Here is a 17,737-nt window from a genome sequence, read left to right on the forward strand (position 1 = left end):
GTTCGACAGATGGGGTTTTCTTAGGCCCATGGCCACAAACTCTAGTGTTGTCATCTCCTATCAGCCTCTCAGGGATCAGCTGGGTCATGGACAGGGCTGGGACTGCAGCCCAGGTCTCTTAGGCCAGCTGGGTAGCTCTTCTGCCCATCAGGAGAGACAGCATCTCCAGCCCTCCTCCCAACTCCTTCTGATCCCCATACTTTTCCTGGATGACTGTTGGGAGGCAGGCTTTGCTAGGACCTTCCATGAAGCCTCCCACATCTGGCTTCCTTTTGCTAACCTGGCCAGAGGAAAAGCCAAAGAAGTAGTTTAGAGCTTGGCATGGGACTCAGACATCATCACATTTATTTCACCAGTGAAGGCACAGGATAGGGAAGGTGGAGAACAGCCAGGTCAGTCAGGCTAAGACTCAGGTCTCACCTGAGCACTGTCAGCAACAAGCTTACTTGAAGGCAGGGGTATGGCTGGGGTGATGGGCATCTCCACGCCATTGGGCGGTATGCTTTGGCTTGGCAAGATCAAAGAGGTGGCATTGTAATCTCAATAGAGCCACGGCAGCCACCTGCCTTGGGACTCAGAGAAACCAGGCTGCCCTCTGAGGGCTTAACTCTTTCCTGTGGCCACAGGACTCTGCTTGAGTCCTGAACTAGGAAGCCCACTGTCTGGCCAATCCTGCTATAGTAGCCCCATTACAGAACATAGCCTCTTGCAACCTGTCCCACACACAGGCAGTATCTTTTAGCAGCAAAGAGAACCAGTTGGTTGTCTCCTGACCCAGCTCAATGACTGTCCCCAGTTATCTGAGAATAGAGATCATGTTCTTTTAAGGTCTCCGTGAAATAAACACCCTCTCAGGACACTTGTGGCTCCCTCTCCAAACTGGTCCCTTATTAGGGCAGCAGTGAGTGAGTGAGTGAGAGGCCTAACCTAGCTCTTGCTTCTCTGCAGTGCAGAGGGCTGGGGCTCTCTCCTGATGACACAGAAACAAACACACTCCACGATGGTCCTGACATCTCCAGAAACTCCTGCTGCCCTTACAGCCTCCGCACATCCTTGGTGAGGGCAGTGGATTTGCTGACTTTAGTGTTACTCTGTAGAGAGGTGGTGGTGACAGGCAGCCCAGGAACAGTGAGGTAGGCTATAAGCATGGCACCTCCACCTGTAACTCAAAGCCTGGTTTTGGTGCTTCCTCGTGAAGGGCAGCAGCTGGTCTGGAGCCCTCACCAAGAGGATCCAGGCCAGGAGTTCCTTTAGCCATCCTCCCTAAGCAGCCTCCCTGCAGGGTCCTGTCTGCAGAACAGTGTCCTCTCAAGGCCCCCTTGGTGTGCCCTAAGATCCCGGAAGCTCAGTCTTTTGGGCCAGGTCTCAGACCTGGCTTCTGAGGACCTAGCAAATGTAGGGTCCCCATCTAGAAGTGGCCTGTGCTCACCATGGCGCTTGATAGTGCTATACCACAGCTGCAAAATTGCCGCCTCTTCTGACTGGCCTCTCGCTGACCTCTTAGGCCCCACACTGTTCCAGGGCTACAATTCAGATTTTGATCTTGAGATTCTTGGGCCTTTTCGGATCTCTTTCCGCTTCTCCTCCTTCTTCCGGCGTTTTTCTTCTTCTCTCAGAGCCTTCTGGAAAGGGTCGGTGCTAGGAATGAACTGGGATGAGCAGAGTAATTGAATTTAGTTCAGGGTAGCAAAGTTCCTATGGAAGGCCTTGCCCTTGGGGAATCCCAGGCTAGGAGCCAGATGAAAGGGCTCAGAAAACCCGCTGACTGCATCATGAATATTTAGGAGCTTGACAAGCAATCAGGGAAGATGGAGATTCCAGGCATGTGGACAGGTGCCAGCCAAGGTGTGAACCGGAAAACAAATACTCTCTTCCAAGAAGAGGAAACTGTGTGGTTCTTGGAACACCTGCCTGACACACCCTTCAGGAAGGAAACTAGGTATCCTAGACAACGGATGCTGCCACTAATGAACAAGGAGCAGTGTCCACCAGGAGAGGGAGCAAACAGGAGCAAAGTTGCTAGCGTGAGCAAGAAGTGAGAGATGGGGAGGTCAGCAAGCAGAGAAGGGCAGGTGACAAGGAACTGGGGTAACTTCAATCCTGGGTGCCCACTCTTCTCCCTCCATCCCTCACCCGCAGTCTCACCTAACCCACAGCTTCTGTTGGACTCTGCAGTCAATTAACTACCAAACTTGCATCTCGATGTCTGTTTGTAGCGGTTCCCATGGCTACACTCCTGCAGGCCTTTGCACATGCTGTGGCCCAGGCCCAGAATGCTCTTTCCAGGCCTCTCTGCCGTGTGTCGTTTGCTCCATCTCTGCTATCACTGCCCTGGGGACCTCTTCTATGACTGCCTCTTCACTGACACCCTCTTTTCAGTTTTGTACTAATTTATTCTTGTGCTTCTTTTTTGAGGCCACCTACTTTGTGCCTGTCACCTATGACAGCATGGTTCATGAAGATGGAATGTTGGCACTGGGGGTTGTGCTTCACATGTCCCAAATGTCCCAAGCACAGGGCCCCCATGCTTCTCAACAGCACTCAGTGCACATTTTTGACAAAATAAATGAATGAGCTCATAGAATATGAAAGGCAAAGTATTCAGAAGTCAGGTTGTGAAATATGTCCCTTTATATAGTCTTAGAATGAAATTGACTAATATGCGATCGTGGTAGGAGTTAAAAACAAGCTAAGAGCCGGGCGTGGTGGCGCACGCCTTTAATCCCAGCACTCCGGAGGCAGAGGCAGGCAGATCACTGTGAGTTCGAGGCCAGCCTGGTCTACAAAGAGAGTCCAGGACAGCCAAGGCTACACAGAGAAACCCTGTCTCGCAAAAAAAAAAAAAAAAAAAAAAAAAAACAAGCTAAGAGTGCCACCTTGTGGCATGTCCTATTTGCCACGTAAGTAGTCCATGCTTCTGAAAAAAAAAGGAGGAAGTCCCAAGACTTCCATAGAGAGATGGCCTGTTCAGGTCACAAAGTAGAATGCCTAACAAACTAGGACAAATCCACCCAGGCATCCCATTACCTCCCAGATAACTACCATTCTTAGCTCTTAAAGAAGAGACTTCTTACTGAGGCTGCTGGAGGTGGAGGTCCATGCTGAACCTAAAGTAGTGGGCAGGCTGGGGGGAGTGGGAAACTATCAGGGCCATCCCCAGGCAACAAAAGGAAATTATATTGCTCCGATGGTCACATCCAAGAGCATAATATGGTAACGTTGCACTTCTGCCCCGCCCTCCTGCATGACAGAAAAAAATAAAATAAAACATATATGTGGTGGCAGGGTGAGATGAGTCTATTTGCAGAAATTAAGTATCTCCCTACGTGCCCCCTAAGACTTAAGCCCTGTGTGGTTGAGCCAGGGACCCCAAGAACATGAAAGCTGCAGTCAGTTCTGCAGGCTGACCTCATCCTAGACTCAGAAGAGCCGGAGATGGTGGCTCGTGCCTGAGATTGCAGCACACAGAAGGCTAAGCAGGGATGTGGAAGGATTAAGGTTGACCTGGGTTACAGAGTAAGATGGTCTCAAAACTCACACCAATAACCAAAAAAACCCAATACATATGACGGCAGCTCAAAAAATGACACAAAACAAAGTGAATGAATTTGGTCATTGCCTGATCAGCTCAGTCAGGCAGAGGCTACGGAGCAAGCAACTTGTGTTGGTGCTGGGCACCCTCCTCTGTTCTCGCTGAGTACACTGACAATGCAAAATTTGATACATTCTCTTGATTGGTTGGTCTTATTTTTGTTTTGTCTTAGGCAGTTTTAGTCCAGGGTAGCCTCAGATTCCCTCCATACCCAGAGTGGCCTCTTGCTGCAGCCTCCTGAGTGCCGGGGTTACAGGCAGGCACCACCACACCTCCCCTCTGGCAACCCTTTACCCTGGATAAAGCACACATCTGTTTAATTCACTATGAAGAAGACCTTCCCAAGCACAGTGGTGTGCAGTGTAATGCAAACGCACAGCACGCACAGCATCTGCCTGGCCCTGCCCTGTAAGGACCTGGAAGAAGGGGATCCGAGACGGCAGGCCCGCCAGTCTAGCTGCTCCTTCAGCTGCACTCAGACCGTGCACGGCCTGCCGGCATCTACACAGTAACGGGTGCTTTGTCAGCCTGCAAGCAGGTACAGCCTTAGCCCCCTCACAGACGCAACGCCCCTCTACACAGGCGTCAGCTGTAATCTGAAGAGTCCTACTTTCCCAGTCACAGGAGGGCCTTTCCCTCCGGTCCTCCTTGGCCCCACCCTGCTCCCTCTGCTCCCTTCCTCCCTGTATGTGTCACCATCTGTCTCCTCCAACTGCAGCTGTTAGCCCCCAGAACCAATTTTAGAACTCTGCACTGAGGGCGTGTGTGGGAGTGAGGACAGAAGCCCCAGCGTACCCGTGTCAGAGGCTTCAAGCAGGAAGAACGTGATCGAGCCTCGCCTCATCACCGACACTCACAACTTGGGGTACTATTGTGCAATGAAATGAAGATGTTCTTAGCTTCAGGAATCCCCCCAACCTCTACCTGACTCTCCGCTGTGCTGCACATTCAGGGAACAGCTGAATCAGTAGGTCTCGTAGTTCCGAGTCTAAAGCTCTCACTGCAGACCCCAGGCCCCAGCCCCCACAGACCCAGCCTCCCAGGCCCCCAGCAGCTCACCTCCATCCGGTCTATTTTAAATGGGTTCTGGAAGTCAGAGTCTTTCTCACTGATACCCAGCTCCTGTGCCATCTGTGGATGAAAAAGGTAGTCATCCTCTCTGCCCCCTGACTACCAGAGAGCCATTCCCACCACCTCAGAGCCTGGGCAGATGTGGGCCAGACACAGTCCCTAGGGACCCTCCAAGCTAGAAAATAACCCCTTGAAATTAGGCCTCCATGACCCAAAGTACCCTGACACTCACAGAAAATATAGCTGTGGATAAGTGGCAGGGCCAAGGGCAGAGAGATATGAGGCTCCCAGGCCAGCCCCTGACAGGGCTCCCAGCCCTCTTACCAGTCCTTACCAAGTTGAGGATGGGTGAGTGGGGTCCCTGGTCAAAGACACCTGTCTGATTGCAGAAGCTGATGCCCCAGCGGATGAGGAGGTTCCAGTTGGAATTATGGTCGAAGTAGTGGTGTACGATCTTTGGAAAGCGCAGCACCACATCACCAAAGAAGGCCGTGTTCTCCACCACGTGGGAGAAAGCTGACAAGAGGGTCTTAGTGAGTCATCAGGGTAGCTGCTCTTTTCCTCTCGTCCACCTGGCCGGCAGCAGACCCCCTCCGGGAATGGAGGCATCTACTAAAACCACCAATCAGAGAAGGGAGCAGCAGCCATGGCGCACAGGCTGCTCAGCGCATGTGCACTGCGCACTAGGTCTCATCTCAAGCCCCTGTTCTACAGAATGTATTGGTTAGGGGGTTTTGTTTTGTTCGCTATTGGGCTATTTTCAACTTGACATAAGCTAGAGTCATCCGGGAAGAGGGATCCTCAATCAAGGAAGTGTTTCCATCAGACTGCTCTGTGGCCATATCCAGGGGGCATTTTCTTATCGATGATGAATGTGGGAGGACCCAGCTCGTGTGGAATGGGCGCAGGCTGAGCAAATCATGTGGACCAAGCCAGCAAGCAGCACTCCTCCATGGTCTCTGTCAGTTCCTGCCTTGGCTTCCCTCAGTGATGGGCTGTAATCCCTAAACCCTATGAATTATAATCCCTATAATCCCTTTCCTTTTGCTTTTGGTCAAGGTGTTTAATCACAGGAACAGGAAGCAAACCTGGACACAGCTAGGAAACAGAGGCTCAGGAGCTACTGAGTGTCAAACCCAGCCTGCAAGCCTCGGGTGTGTGCTCAAACTCACAACCTATGGCTTAGAAGACTCATTTGTGTAAGTCAGGCACAGTAGTGCATCGGGTAGTACAGAGCCAAGGTTTAGGAGTTCATGGGGCCAGCCTGGGCTACATAAAACCCTCAGTATTCCTTTGCTTTGAAAAGATTCATTTACTTTGAGGATCAGAGGTGAGCAGTTTTTGCAGAGGCCAACTCCCTAGACATGGAGCCCAGTGTCCAAAGCTGTGTCTTACTGTTAACTCTCTGTGCGGGGTCATTTCTGTCAGGATGGCCAGTGAAAAGGTCAGACTTGTAGTGTTTGTGTTTAAAATATTCTTTCCAGTTGGGCAGTGGTGGCACACACCTTTAATCCCAGCAATTGGGAGGCAGAGGCAGGTGACCTGAATTCAAGGGCAGTTGTGTGTGTGTATATGTATGTATGTATGTATGTATGTATGTATGTATGTATGTATTCTTTTCATTTAGTTTTATATCTTTTTTGCTTTACAGAGAGTCTCATGTAGTCCAAGTGGGACTGGTTCTTATTATGTAACCAAGGATAACTTTGAACTCCTGATCCTGCTTCTACCTCCCAAGTGTTAGAATTACAGATGTGTGCTGCTGTAACTAGCTTTAATTTTCTATAAAGTGTTTATTATCTTTTTATAGTGTCATTTTATGACCAAAGGCTAACTTAAAACTCTATGTAGCTCAGGTTAGGTCTGAATTCATGATTTTTTTTTCTTTTCTAAAAGCTAGAATTACAGGGGTGTGCCACCATTCCTGGCTTATTTTGAAATCATCTAGACTTATTTACTATAGCACAAAACTCTTGCGTGCTGGTCCTTCTAACGCTATACTCAAGCCGGGCGTGGTGGCGCACGCCTTTAATCCAAGTACTCGAGAGGCAGAAGCAGGCAGATCGCTGTGAGTTCGAGGCCAGCCTGGTCTACAAAGTGAGTCCAGGACAGCCAAGGCTACACAGAGAGACCCTGTCTCGGAAAAAAAAAAAAATGCTGTACTCTTACGCCACTATACCTAAACCAGGAAATTCACGGCAATACATTAGCTTACACACGGCTATTTGGCATTTGAACTGTGTCAGTTTTCCCACTGAGGTCCTTCCTCTAATGAGGTCAACAGGTCACCCTGGGCTAGTGTGTTCACTCCAGTGACCAGCCCCCTAGGCTGGTGTCTTCAATCCTAGACAGCCCTGCGCAGCACTGGCTGGGCATCACAGGGAGGCAGATCTGTCAGGCCAGCATGTGGGCCGGGACTTCAGAATAACCTTGACACTCAGAAAACTTAAAAGAGTCCGTTTGGTTCAGAGAAGAGTCAAAGCAAATGCCATGTCCTCCTTCAACAGGCACAAGGGGTGACACCTTTAAAAGGTCATTATTCATCCACATGAGTTGTCCCTCCTCTCCACAACTCTTAAGAACTGTCACTGGGGGCTGGAGAGATGGCTCAGAGGTTAAGAGCATTGAATGTTCTTCCAGAAGTCCTGAGTTCAAGTCCCAGAAACCACATGGTGGCTCACAACCATCTATAATGTGATCTGATGCCCTCTTCTGGCCCACAGGTATATATGCAGGTAGAGCACTGTATACATAATAACAAATAAATAAATCTTTAAAAAAAAAAAAAAAAGAAAAAAGAACTGTCACTACTAATCTGTGACTGGTTAGACCAGGCCTATAATCATACTCCCAGCACTCCAGGAGACAGATCTCAATGCATTTGAGGCCAGCCTGGTCTACATAGCAAGTTCTAGGTTACACGGTGAGAAAAAACAAATATGTCATGTTAGTGGCGTGAGGGTGGACTACCACTGGAGAGGAGTTCTTGCAAGAGGGGACAGAGGGACATGAGACATCCCTCCGCCTTACCTGTTTTTCTCGCTTTGTCTGAAAGGAGATGTAAGGAGTTCGGGGCCTTTACTATAGCAGCCAAGTGGCTGGCACTCTCCCTTGGGCTCATTTCTCCTTCAAATGGGAGCAATCCCCGTTTGCCTTCCCCCACAGTGACTGACAGTCTCTGTCCCCGTCCCTTTGAGTGGTGGCAGGCAGAGACTCTTCTCTAGGTCCCCTGTCCTAAGCACACACAACAACGTGAAGGAATACGTGCTAAGGACAGAGAAACTGGTCCTGAACCCCAGAAATGCTTATGGGGAAGCACAGGCGAGGCCCTTATCCACCGTAGGCCAACTACTCAGAGATCACAGCAAGGATATCCCAAGGGGACAGAGAATGACCCGCCCCGGGGTGCCAGGGAGGCGACCATACCATCCTTCAGCTTCTCATCCTGGGGGAAGGGCCCGTCTGGGAGCACCTCAGCAGCAACGAGCACTGTCCGGGAGTCCTCCAGCACCTGCAGGAACGCCATCTCAGCTATGGCTCTGTAGCCCCGTTTACCTGAATGCCCCTCCACGTCTTCTAGCCACACAGTGCAGTCCTCGGTGGACACCAGGCCCTTGGAGAACTCCCACTCATCCATCCATGCTCAAAGCCCTGTCTTGCTGCGAGCGGCCGTGCTCCCTGACGAACCTTAAAGAGTCCCTTGAGCATGACGTCAAGGATCTTGTACTGCTGGTGGATGTCGTTCAGCTGCGCCAGGTTCTTCAGCGCCAACAACTGCTCTCGCCGCTTCACCTCAAACATCTTCTTGTCTGAGCAACGCTAAGTTAAGGGACTAGCACAAATAGCCCACCCGGACAGTACAACGGGCCCGTTCCCTAGCCTGGGCCACTAACAAGCCTTGGATGGCCGCGGCTGGGACGCCCCTGGGAAGGGATGGACTGCCTGCGAAGCTTACAGGTAAAACACCCGGTATGGAGCATGTCTCCAGCTCTCAGAAGCTCCACACGCAGAAGAGCCCAAGCCCAGCACTCCAAGCCCTGGCACGTGCCCTCCCATCCTGTGTCTTCCTGTCATCTCTTATAATTACCCATGGCTCCAGGACCTCCAGCAACCTGCTTACATGGTAACCTCGGCCTGACATGCCCCAACCATTCTCCTGGGCTTTCTATCCTCAAGACGGTAGGTAGCACACTGTTTTTCCCAAGCCCTGGCTGTCCGCTGCCATGTTTCCCACCATGACGATGGAGGACTAACCCTCTGAAACTGTAAGCCAGCCCGCAATCAAGGGCTTTCTTTTATAAAGGGCCTTAGTCATAGTTGCTCTTGGAAGCAACAGATACACATGCTTTCTCCTTCTGGCTGTATGAATGCATCAAAACCAGGGATGCTCTGGTCTCACCTTTGTTTTGGCAGGGCATGGTTCAGAGGACCAGGGTCAACATGAGCTAGTAGTCCAAAGTTCTGGAGGTCCTGCCTGGGGGTCTTGCCAGGAAGGTGCTACACACCTACAGTCCTAAGCCTTCGCAGATCTGAGAGATGGGCCTAAACTTCAGTGAACATCTGGGGGAACAGGCTCAGGGAAAAAAATGACTCGCTCACAGTCTGGACAGAGTGCATTTCCTCCTTCCTCGCATTCCTATCACTCTGCTTGCCCCTGGAATCCCCCAAGGACTTAAGGGCACATAGAGATCCCATTTACCAGCCCTTCAAAGAGTTCATTCATCCAACTCACGCCCCAAAGAGATACAGATCTTGAGGCCCGGGTCCACAGTGGTCTTTAGGGTGCCTGTGACTTCCATGCCAGACAACAGTAGGACCAAGAAGGTTGCCAGGAACTGAAGAAGGTCCATGTCTCGACACTCCAGAGCTAGAGGCGGAACCCAAAGAAGACGAGTTCAGTTAAAAAGCAACCTCTGCAGACATGGCCCAGCCTCCAAATACCAAGAGTCCAGCTTTGGGGAGCCCTGAAGAACTAGCCAGGGCTGGTGACTGGCGGGCACACCACATGGGCTTATAGGACTGCCGGAGAAAGAAAAGGGAGAGATGTCATTAATGCTCACAGCACTGGATAGAGAGGAAGGCGAGAGCTCTGGGTGCGAGTCTTGACCACATCTGCCTTCTTCGCCATTGGGCAAGTGAGCCGGCTCTCTAAACCACAGCGTCCCTATCTGTAAAACAGGGTGTAGGAGAGCCCTTTCCTGACGCAGAGAGGCAGGTATGCATGATGTAAGTGGCTGGTCAGTAGGATTCCTCTGACATCCCTGTTCTAGCCTCTTAGGAGGGTATCAGTCAAGGATTCTCGGGCAGTAAGAAAGACAAGTGTGGCTTCCCTTTCCTCTCCAACTTCTGACATCAGAAGAGGGACACAGGGCGGGAAGGAAGGCAGGGCAGGAAGGGAAGCAGGACAGGAAGGAAGGCAGGGCAGTCTCGGAGATCAGCACCCATTCACTTGGGAACCACAGGAGCCACGTGTGCAACACCTGTTCCTGTCCCATTGACAGCCCACAGGAATTGATGAAGTACTGTTCCAGGCAGTTCTAGAGCTGGGAGCACACATCCAGTAAGTATGGCAAGCCAGACTCCCTAAACTTGTCCTTGATCCCTTGCATAAATAAGAGGCAATCAAGAAATGTACAAGCAAAAAGCCGGGCATGGTGGTGTATGCCTTTAATCCCAGCACTTGGGAGGCAGAGACAGGTGGATCACTCTGAGTTCGAGGCCAGCCTGGTCTACAAAGCGAGTCCAGGACAGCCAAGGCTACACAGAGACCCTGTCTCAAAAACAAACAAACAAACAAACAAACAAACAAACACCCCCAAATGTACAAGTATAAAAGGGTAAGGGAGGACTGGGTAGATTCAGTTGGTAAAGTCAGAAGTCTGCATCTATGTACAAGCTGGGTACAGCACATGCTTCAGTGGAAATTGAGGGACCAAAAAAAAAAAGTGACTGTTCAAGAGTCTCACTGCTGTTCCTAGACTGAGCCGTTAAGTCTGACTCTCAGTTCAGTGCAGTCTCTAATATAGTCTCTAAATAGCACAGGGCTCCTCATAGCAAAGCTGGCCACACCTCACCCCAGAATTTAAGATGCTGGGGGAGAGACCGTTAAGAGAACCTCTGCCCCTCTTAGATGGCACAGCCGAAGCCTAGAGAAGGACTCCAAGATCACCTAGGACCCTCCACCTTCCGCCTCACGTTCCAGAACCCAAGGGAACCTGAACCGGACCACAGCAAAACTTAGGGAGAAAAAAATTTACCAGACAACCAAAGATAAACTCTAACGGGGCAGACGTGAGGAAGGAAAGAAGCGGATCGTGCGGACAGGTCTGGTTTTCTTTACTGTAACTTTACTTTTCGGCTTCTAAATCTCGCCTCTGTCCGGAGCGTCTTAAGGATCAGCAAGGGACTAAATAACTAGTCGGGCAGAGGTGTCTTCCGTGCCTAGAGGCTTCCGAGCCCTTCTGGGTGGTAACCGAGTCCCGAAACCCGCACGTAATGTGGGGGACTCCGTACTCCCCTCTCAAGAAACCTACACTACAGCCTGGCACCCCCGCCACCACCTACCCGGGCCGGCGGTGCAAGAAGGTAGGAGCAGCCCCTTGGATTGCAGCTCAGCTCCCGGAAGCACCAACTCCGGCAGGGCGCCGAACTCTAGAGCACCTGGCCTGCCGCGCTAGGCGACCCACGAGCTACCGTCCCGCCCACCGCGCTGCTCCCGACCAATGAGAACGGGCCGCGACCGGCCGCGCTCCGCTGACTTCACTTCCGGCCCCACCCCTCCTGGGCTCTGGCGCTAGTAACTGCAGCTGTCAGCTCCAGCATGGTAGGTTCAGGGGACGCGGTGATTTCGCCTTCGTCCAGTTGGAGGAAGTTAAGCTGCCCGCGAGGACTTTTCCCCGCTTAAAGCGCGTCAGCAAACCCCGGCCCGAAACCCTGGCTGCCTCGGCGCTTTAAGCGCGGTGCCTGACGTCTCATCACGAGTCCATTTTAAACCGCAGTTCGCAAGATCCGAAGAACTTTTTAAGGAACCTAGCAGAACTTTACTTTTCCCTCCAGGCAACTAATTTCTTAACTAGAGTTCTCCGTTTGTTCTTATGTCTTCAGTCTTGCTCGGGAGTGGGGGCTATGACCCCAGCTATAACCGGGAAGACAGGTGGATGGGCCAGTTAGAGCGCAGAGGTCAAGGCTGAGCTGATACACAAACAGATGTGGGCAGAGGTGTCTGCCAGCAGCCAGCGACGGTAGAGGTTGAATGACCACTGCCCATGTCGGTATAGAAAAGGGCTTTGAGAGAGCTGGCTTGAGCGAGGGGAGCTGAGGCAGGTTTGCTCAGTGAGGCCGACTGAGGGTTTGATTTTTCTCAGCCTGAGATTTATAGCTCTCCTCATGTCCACCTGAGGTGAAGTGCCTCTCAAAGTTCCAACCACAAGGCCTATCTCTGCCCTCCCAGCTCGGGGCCTCCGTGTGTTCCCTATGGTACAATTACTGTGAGGCACTCTGCACGTGCTCCTTAAGTGATGTCACGCTCCACTCTGCCTCCCTCCGTCGTTTGCTGAAATAAGCCAGCGTCCAACTGACTAGCTGAGGGACAAGGTGCAGAAAGACGAGTTCAGAGTGAAAGCCCACACCCGGATGTAAACACGTCACTTTATTTCCGGATTCCATTTCCACAGTGGAGTAAAGTAGCTCCAGACGAAGGACTGAGATTGTCATTTTCCCCTCAACAATTATGTCCTGAATTTAAGTCTACAGGCCTCAGTTGTTTCTGTTTCTGGGCCTTTATGTCCTAAGGCTCAGTCTCTGATGTGGGACAGGGAAACAGACACACCTCCAAGGCAGCTGGTGTGAAACATGAGAGGAGAATAGGAGAGAAATGGAGCCAAAGTACCCTTGTGGTGCTTTCGGGAATATCACACTTCCGGAACCCCCAAAGGACAAGAATGGTCAGATAATAGCATGGATGCCTCTTCTTCCCTTTTTTTTTTTTTTTTTGGTTTTTTGAGACAGGGTCTCTCTGTGTAGCCCTGGCTGTCCTACACTCGCTTGGTAGACAAGGCTGGTCTCGAACTCACAGTGATCCTCCTGCCTCTGCCTCTGCCTCTGCCTCCCGAATGCTGGGATTAAAGGTGTGCACCACCATGGCCAGCAAACATGGATGCTTCTAAAATAGGTGTCGGGGATTCCAAAATTGGGACCAAATAGTTGCTATATAACCGGGAACTATTTCATAAAAGGAGAAGGGATAGCCAGGGAAGCGGTCATGAGGGATGAGGACCATTCCTCCTCCACACACACGGGCACTATAATGTCCCCACCACAACCTAGGAAACAGGCTGTTTCCTGTCCTGGCCACCAGGACAACCTGGGCTTTATTCTCAGCTTTCTGGGTGCTGCTACCATGCTGTGTGCTCTCATGACTGCTAAGGAACCCCGGGCTTTCTCAGGGATTTACCAATCACTATCCCTCCCTACTTGGACTGGGAATGATGCTACAGCCTTTGTGGTCTTGGTGATATTGCCCAGGCTAAAGGCCCCAGATGCAAGGAAGGATACAGCATGTCTTGAACGGGTGGCTGGGCTGGAAAGGTGCTGGAGCAAAGGCCCTCCAAGGAGGCCTGCAAGGTCTGGGTTGTACTGTGGTCAGTCAGGAGGCCCATGCTCTGGACCTGGAGAAGGGACAGGAAAGTCAGGCTTTGTGGTTGTTGTTTTTTGAGATAGAATTTCTCTGTGTAGCCTTGGCTGTCCTGGACTCACTTTGCAGACCAAGCTGGCCTTGAACTCACAGCCATCTGCCTGCCTCTGCCTCCCGAGTGCTGGGATTACAGGTGTGCACCACCACCACACCTGGCTAGGTCAGGCCTTCTTCAACTGTCCCCACCTCCCATACTCTCGGCTTCCCAATGGCTTCGGTGGACAGTTTCCACTCTCCGCAGATGGCCTTTAGGGCCTGGCCTCACAGCTGCATGGGATCCCCTTTCCACTCACCTGCAGGAGGAAGCCATGGAGAGCCCGCAGCGTGTCAATGGAGAGAGTTGACAGGTCAGCCAAAGCTGCACTTTGCAAAATAAGGCCCACCTCTTCACGAGAGAGGACGCTGCTGCTCCGGTACTGCACAAACTAGCCCAGAAATAAGCGCCCATTATTAGAGGAGGTGCTGTTTTCTGTGGACTGTTGTACCCAGTGCTGAACTGAGAAGATCATTCTAAGGGCTGGAATCCTGCTCTGTGTTGGAGAGAATGGATGGGCTTCTCTTGCCAGAGGGAAAGGGCAAATGAGGCAGCCGGAGATCCTGAGAGAGCTGGCCGCAGTGACTTCACCAGGCTCCCTCCTCCCCAAGCCTTGCATGGCAAACTCATGGTCAGGACGAACGGTGTATGTTCTGGAACCTCCCTATGTGCTCTTGACCCTGCTACTCTCACTTCATTCCCCACAACACGTCAACACGTCTCTGCCTGTCCTTTAACCCTTCAAGCCTGGGCTTAAACAGTACCTACATGTCACAAAAGCAGTTACTTTCTTCTGGTTTGGGGGGGGCGGGTTTGAGGGTTTTTTTTTGTTAGTTTGGTTTGTTTTTTGTTGTTGTTGTTTTTTGGTTTTGGGGTTTTTTTTTTTTCGAGACAGGGTTTCTCTGCATAGCCCTGGCTATCCTGGACTTACTCTGTAGACCAAGCTGGCCTGGAGCTTACAAAGGTCCACCTGCCTCTGCCTCCCGAGTGCTGGGCTTAAAGGCGTGCAACACCACACCTGGCCGCCTTCTGTTTTTTCACACCAACCTCTGATGCGCATGAGCTTCAATGTCATCCGTGAGCTTGCTCTTTTGTTGTTTATTCAATAAGAATTATTGTGTACCAAGCACTCTATCATTTGTTTCCTTGCTTTTCTCCTTTTCTACAATGAGGGACCTTTGGAAGCAGAGCATGTGGCTCATGAACAGCCTCGTAACCTAGGCCTGCCCATGGCAACAGGCCCTGGCCACTGAGTCATGAAAGAAATAAGAGTAAACATGTCCTACCAATAGGTGTAGCTGTTTACAGGAAAGCCCTGGGCAGCTCTCTTGTAGGGTGAAGGCTACCCACCCCCTCTGCTCTTTGAAAATCAGGGTCACCTAAAATACCATCATGTTTTGGACCTCTTTAGCAACACCCAGCTGATGTCTTCCCACCATAGAACTATCCTTTCTGCACTTACCACAGTCATAAGTCTCAGAATCTCGGGTCTGAGGAAGACGTTCTCTCCAGCATCCAAGAGGGTGAACAGCAAGAACCGATTCCAGGGCTGGGAAGCCACATGGAGTGCTGCAAGAAACATTGGTCCTCTGGTGTTAATGCTGTTCTTCCAGAGACCCAGGAGCAAGCCCAAGAGGAGCTTCTCCTATTGGCTTAAAAAAAAAAGGGCGGTAGGACTGGAGAGATGGCTCAGGGGTTAAGAGCACTGGCTGTTCGACCAAAGGTCCTGAGTTCAATTCCCAGCAACCACATGGTGGTTCCTGGCCATCTGTAATGAGTTCTGGTGCCCTCCTCTGGCCTGTTGGTTCACATGAAGGCAGAACATTGTATATATAATAAATAAGTTTTTTAAAAAAAGACAGTGGGGGTGGGAGGCTTCTCAGCTGCAGGCAGGAAGTCAGACAGGCTGAGTTTATGAGGTCTCTTGCTTGGACTTGTACCAGCCCATATGGACTCTCAGTGAAAGTCTCTCCCATGACTACAAGAGGTAGGCAACCGCTACTTAAGAGCTCTGTGACCGGGGCTGGAGAGATGAGATTAAGAGCACTGCCTAGGCGGATTGCTGTGAGTTCGAGGCCAGCCTGGTCTACAAAGCGAGTCCAGGGCAGCCAAGGCTACACAGAGAGACCCTGTCTCAAAAAACCAAAAAAAAAAAAAAAAAAAAAAAAAGAGCACTGTCTGTTTTTCCAAAGGTCCTGAGTTCAACCACATGGTGGCTCATGACCATCTATAATGAGATCTGGTGCCCTCTTCTGGCTGGCAGGCATACATGCAGAACACCATACATAACAAACAAACAGGAGTTCTGTGACCATGGTTAGGTAGCTCATGCAAACACTCTGGTCCTTGGTGCCCACATCTGTGTTGTCAAACCCCTGGGGCAGTAACATAGCAATGGCTGATTCCCTTCAATCTTGGTCATGGGAAAATGAGAGAATAGAGACGGTGTGTACCAATGTCTGGGCTCCTGGCATGCAGGTAGACGAGCAAGGCTTCCAGACAGCCAATACAGGCTTGAGATAAGAGAGGGTCTTTCTGAAAGAAAAGAAACAACATTAAAAGTAAAAGTAGAAGTAGGGTCAGGATTTTTTTTGTTTTTGTGAGTCAGGATCTCATGTAGTCCACGCTGGCCTCAAACTCTTAAGATCATCATCGTTGTCATCATCACCATCATCATCATCATCATCATCATCATCATCATCATCATCATCACCATCTCATCATCATATCTAGTTTTAACAAAGAAAAAGTTGGCCTGGTAGTTACTAAGTGGCTGAGCATGCCCTTGAACTTCTGAATCTCCTGCCTCTTGCCCCGGGGATTACAGGTGTGCTACCACACCTGGTTCGTGGCTTTATACATATATTCTGACTATACCATTTCCCAGATAAGGCTTATTTAAAAACAAACAAAAAACAATTTACTTTTCTTTATTTGGGGGAAAGATACATGCATTTGCAAAGTACATGTGAAGGTCAGAGTATAGCTTGCTGGGGTCAGGAACTTAGGTTATCAGACTGGGTAGCAAGAACCCCTATCTTGTGAGTCACCTAGCTGACCTGCATTTTGTTTTGTTTTGTTTTTCAGGATAGAGTTTCTCTGTAGACCAGGCTGGACTTGAACTCACAGAGATCCACCTGCCTCCGCCTCCCAAGTGCTGGGATCAAAGGCGTGCGTGCACCATGCCTGGCTGTATATCAGATATTTGCATTAGGATTCTTTTTTTTTTTTTTTTTTTTTTTTTTGGTTTTTCGAGACAGGGTCTCTCTGTAGCCTTGGCTGTCCTGGACTCACTTTGTAGACCAGGCTGGCCTCGAACTCACAGCAATCCGCCCGCCTCTGCTTCCCGAGTGCTGGGATTAAAGGCGTGCGCCACCACACCCGGTTTACATTAGGATTCTTAACAGTAACAAAATTACAGCTATGAAGTATCGTTGAAAATAACTTTATAGTTGGGGGGTGTCGCCACGATGTGAGGAACTGTACTAAGGGGTTACAGTGTTAGGGAAGTTGAGAACTGTTGTGCTAAGCCATCTCTCGAGCACCTTCTGAAGCTTTTAAAAGGGTCTTCATCTGTGCTCCTTGCTGAACTTCCAGATCAAGGAGTAAGTTCATTCTCACCCTAGATCCCAGTTATATTGTGCCAGGGCACTCAACAGCAGCAAAGCTGCTACCTGGGACCCAAGAGATGGCTCACTTGCTAACGTGCTGCGTTGAGCAGGAGGACCTGAGTTCAGCTGACAGAATCCACACAAGCTAGCGGGCTGTGGTAATGTGCTCGTGCAGTCTCAACGATGAGGAGGTTAGAGACGGGCAGCTCCTCGGGGCTCACTGGCTGGCCAGTCTAGCCCAGTCAGTGAGTCCCAGGCCAGTGTGAGACTCTGCCTCAAAAACAAAGTGGAATAGCCAGGTATGGTGGTGCACACCTTTAATCCCAGCACTTGGGAAACAGGCAGGCAGGCAGATCTGTGGATTTGAGGCCAGCCTGGTCCCCAGTGTGAGTTCCAGGACAGCCAGGGCAACACAGAGAAACCCTGTCTCACAAACAAAACTAACAACAATAAAACCTGGGAATATATAGCACCTAAGGAGTGAAAGGTAGGGTTCTCCTCTGGCCTTCACACACCACACACTCACACTCATACACACATACACACAGAGGATGAAATCTGATGCTTTAGTCTAATCTGGTGCCTGCTTTTTTAAAATTACTTTGTTGGTTTTGAGTATGTAGCCCTGGCTGTCCCGGAACTCACTATGTAGGCTAGGATTAAAGGCGTGTGCCACCACCGACCAGCTTTTTTTTTTTTTAAAGATTTATTTATTTATTATTATGTATACAGTGTTC

The 17,737-nt window shown here is 50.5% G+C and overlaps 2 protein-coding genes across 3 annotated transcripts in view; both read right to left on the minus strand.

Moving 5' to 3' along the window:
• Positions 1-308: 308 nt before the first annotated feature.
• CCDC134 (coiled-coil domain containing 134) lies at positions 309-11,362 on the minus strand. The gene is made up of 7 exons (XM_084748427.1): positions 11,228-11,362; positions 9,411-9,530; positions 8,351-8,472; positions 8,090-8,174; positions 4,998-5,179; positions 4,652-4,723; positions 309-1,649 (listed from the first exon to the last, which is right to left on the minus strand). Exons 2-7 carry the CDS (start codon positions 9,511-9,513, stop codon positions 1,524-1,526), a joined length of 690 nt encoding a protein of 229 aa, XP_084604553.1. The 5' UTR covers positions 9,514-9,530; positions 11,228-11,362; the 3' UTR covers positions 309-1,523.
• Positions 11,363-12,296: 934 nt separating this feature from the next.
• The window catches only part of MEI1 (meiotic double-stranded break formation protein 1), a 53,534-nt gene continuing 48,093 nt past the window's right edge, over positions 12,297-17,737 (minus strand). For both annotated transcript variants that reach the window (XM_084748334.1, XM_084748335.1), the window contains 5 exons: positions 15,843-15,924; positions 14,852-14,958; positions 13,649-13,780; positions 13,217-13,329; positions 12,297-12,502 (listed from right to left, as the gene is read on the minus strand). In XM_084748334.1, the coding sequence (XP_084604460.1) occupies positions 12,457-12,502; positions 13,217-13,329; positions 13,649-13,780; positions 14,852-14,958; positions 15,843-15,924 (480 nt within the window). In that variant the 3' untranslated portion in view covers positions 12,297-12,456. The remainder of the gene's footprint in view (positions 12,503-13,216; positions 13,330-13,648; positions 13,781-14,851; positions 14,959-15,842; positions 15,925-17,737) is intronic.

The sequence above is a fragment of the Acomys minous genome (assembly GCF_964271855.1).
Source record: "Acomys minous genome assembly, chromosome: 12".
Classification (NCBI taxonomy): Eukaryota; Metazoa; Chordata; class Mammalia; order Rodentia; family Muridae; genus Acomys; species Acomys minous.

What these genes read in the sequence shown, in the direction of transcription:
- CCDC134 (XM_084748427.1), bottom strand. Translation starts at nt 9,513, where the DNA reads ATGGACCTTCTTCAGTTCCTGGCAACCTTCTTGGTCCTACTGTTGTCT. An exon ending in GGATGAGAAGCTGAAGGATG is followed by an intron (nt 5,180 to 8,089) that starts GTATGGTCGCCT and finishes CCCTCTTGTCAG; the next exon opens with CTTTCTCCCACGTGGTGGAG. An exon ending in ACTCACCCATCCTCAACTTG is followed by an intron (nt 4,724 to 4,997) that starts GTAAGGACTGGT and finishes TTTCATCCACAG; the next exon opens with ATGGCACAGGAGCTGGGTAT.